We start from the raw sequence: 3,216 nt of genomic DNA on the forward strand, positions 1-3,216 counted from the left end.
CCCGCCCGCCGCCCGCGCCGATCCCGCCCGCCGCTCCATGTTGGCCGCCCGCGCCCGGCCGCCTCATGGAAGGCCGCGTCGGAGCCCTTTGTATCCCGCGCGCCCGAGCTCCCGGGCTCCTGTTCGCGTGTGCGGCGGGTGTCGGCGTGGCGCCTTCCTCCTCCGCTCCCCGCGTGGAGGCGGCTCCGGGGTGGGCACGTCTGCAACAAGTCCTTGAACTCTCGGACCCGCGGATCGGATTGGAAAGGCGGCGCGCTGGCCGGCGGTGTGCGCTGAGGGCTTGCGATGGCGTGGAGGCCCGCTCTTGGCCTTTGTGTCGACAATACCTGGGGAAAGACATGGCATTGGCCGCGGGAGGACCTGGAAGCGCGGTGGTTGAACAAAAAGATGTGAGCTCACCAACGGAGTAGAGGGATTAAAATGAAGAAGGAAGGTCCATCCGAAGTTGTTAGGGTGTGATCTGAAAATAGAGTTGTAGAAATGACCTTGTTTTTGAAAGCAAAGCGTGTCCCCCGAGGGTTCTGCTTTACCTTTTGAAAGGCAGGAGAAAGTGAGAATATGGTTTTTCCGGTGTCTCGGAGGTCCCGGCGGCCGAGCTGTGATGGTTTGATGCTGTAGCAGCATCCTTGTTTTTAGCCTGCTGTTCGTATCTTCTCTGCATTTTAAGTAGTAAAATTAAAAAAAAAAAAATGAGATTGTGCGTAACCGCGATGCACATCTAAAAGCTGCAAAAAAAAAAATGTTTTCCAGGTCCGTTTGAGAACCGTAATAAAATTCCATTGGTTAATCCACCCCGCCTTTCCATTAAGTCTAATTTGTGACTGGCAGTTAAGATTTTTTAAAAATATGGAAACCAAGGAATCTTTACTGTTTTCCAGAATGACTTTGTGCTTCAGATTTAAATATTAGGGAAAAAAAGCAATTTTCATTAGCTTGTAAATGTTTATTACACTGTTAAAAACGATGCGTTTAGATGTAACCCATTGTAATAAAACTAATAAGTTTGAAAATCTTTTTTACTGGGTTTATATTTTGGATGCTTTTCCTTGGGTGGTGAAGATTCTGATGCTTTTGAGGTCAGTAGACAAAAGACCTCTAGGAAATTTCCTCTCGTTTATCGGGTGTAACATCACATCCAAAAGACAGCCATAACGGCAAGTAAAGCAACAATTACCTGTGTTGTTCACGAAGAGCTCTTAGATGCTTCCCCTTCAGAATTGCTTTTCCTTTGCCGATTTTATATATATATATATATATATTACTAACATACTTGCACTACAAACTGGTTACATTCCTCTTGGGAAATTGCTACATGAATATATAACACATCTTAATTTTTACTCCTTTCCATTTCCCCTCCATCCCATTTCTCTCCATCTTTTTGGTCCTCTTCTTTTGTAAAAGATGTATCACCAAATTTCCTGTTACCTCTTTTACTTTGCTCTGAAGTATTTTCTGTGAAATTAGAGTGTTTGAGAGAAAAAGTGTTGAAGATTATTTCCATTAGCTTTTTACAAGAAAAGGCATTCTTTTACCTTTTTTTGCACAATAAGGAAAGCCGTGGAGCAGTTTTAAAAGCTAAGCTTTCTTCAGGTTTTTGCAAACCTAATTTGGGAGAGATGTCTCCTTTATTCTTATAGATGGATGGAGTGATATTTTCTTATCTTTGTGTAGTAACTTGATAAGTAGGAGGTAAGAGATTAGAATTTTGTAGACCCAGTGAAGACTACTTCATAGGATTTTTAAAACTGTTATTCTTCATTGACTTAAACTTACAGAATTACAGCTAATGCATAGTTGTGTAATTTTACCAGTAAAGTTTTCATGTTTGGATAGGTTGATAGAGAAAATAAGTACAAACATTATTTTGCCTTATTTTTTCTGTCATCTGCTTGTTTTGTTAATTCCTAAACGACAACGAAGTGACCAAAAAATGATTGAAAGTCATTGTTAAGGTTTGTCCTTTCTTTTAATGTTACTGTCATAGAAATAGTTTGATGACTCTTGTTTGCTTATAGTTGAGGACAGAGCTTTATGGTACCATTTTCTAGTCTTTATCTTGGCATCAAAGCTCCTGTAAATATTTTAGAAAATTTTGTATTCTCCAGTGTGAGCTGCAGTTTTAATTGCAGCTGTGTGCTTTGATATTCTGTGTAGTCATCTATTTCCCATTTTCTATTTAAAATAGTTATCCTTTCAGAAAGTATTTTTAAATGTTGGTGTAAGCACAATATTGAAAAAGCGTGAAGCATTTAGCAATCTTAGAAGAAATTACTGTGGAGATTGAGTGAAAAAAATTGATGAAACTGGTAGAATTTGTTTTTTTACCAAATGAATTTAAATTGAATAGAAAATGAAGGTGAGGGGACACAAGGGACTGGCTATTTATGGGTCCTGTTTAGGTCTAAGTTGAAGGTTTTTGGATGTCATCAGATTGAAAATAGTTGGTTTAGAAGAATTGCTTCTAAAGCTCTACTTGAATTTGCTATTGATACACTTAAGTGTATCAGTTTACTTTGTTGTTGTTTTTGTTTTTGGGTTTTTTTTTGGGGGGGGGGACCGGGGATTGAATTCAGGCCCTTGCACTTGCCAGGGAAGTGCTTATTCTACTAAGCCATCTCCCTGGCCCTGTATCAGTTTACTTTGGACTGGGATTTGTATCAGTTGTAGTTCGTTGGCCTACTATTTAGTAGTTTCAGACTTTTACTTTGGCTGGCACTAAATAATAATTTAAAATGTTAAGTTCAAAATAATATTACTCAAGAATCCCAACAGCAAAGGATACTAGTCTCTGCCCTTGGAGTATGCTATGGGGTGAGGGTGAAAGACAACTATATAACACTGACAAGTCCTTTATTGTAGCTGCCATTCTTATGTGTCTTGTGTCTGTAGAATTTTCATTCATGTATCATGTTGGCTCTAAAATAATTTTGGATTTTTTTTTTTATTTGGGATGCTCAACTTGTACATTGCACTGAAGAGATGAGTATTTTGCTTGTTTGAAGGTCACAAGCTCTGTACATAGAATTTAGTTTTAGAATTTAATTTCTGGTTTGTCAGGCTGTAGGGTCTGATAACAATCTGACCACCCAGCATTAAGTATATAGAGGTAGTCCTGTAGGTGGAAAAAAAATTAATTCAGGAGCTAAGGATCTAGTCGTCGTCATAAGTTAGCTTTCATTTCATGAATCATTCTGCTTTATTTTTATTTTTTTT

The 3,216-nt window shown here is 39.2% G+C and overlaps 1 protein-coding gene across 1 annotated transcript in view; it reads left to right on the forward strand.

The window, feature by feature from the left end:
- The first annotated feature begins 65 nt into the window (after positions 1-65).
- LOC101566280 (cleavage and polyadenylation specificity factor subunit 6-like) overlaps positions 66-3,216 on the forward strand; it is a 29,371-nt gene continuing 26,220 nt past the window's right edge. Inside the window, exon 1 of the mRNA XM_023716275.1 lies at positions 66-389. Within this exon, the coding sequence (XP_023572043.1) occupies positions 66-389 (324 nt within the window). The remainder of the gene's footprint in view (positions 390-3,216) is intronic.

This window comes from Octodon degus, unplaced genomic scaffold, assembly GCF_000260255.1.
Source record: "Octodon degus isolate 3935 unplaced genomic scaffold, OctDeg1.0 scaffold00047, whole genome shotgun sequence".
Taxonomy (NCBI): domain Eukaryota; kingdom Metazoa; phylum Chordata; class Mammalia; order Rodentia; family Octodontidae; genus Octodon; species Octodon degus.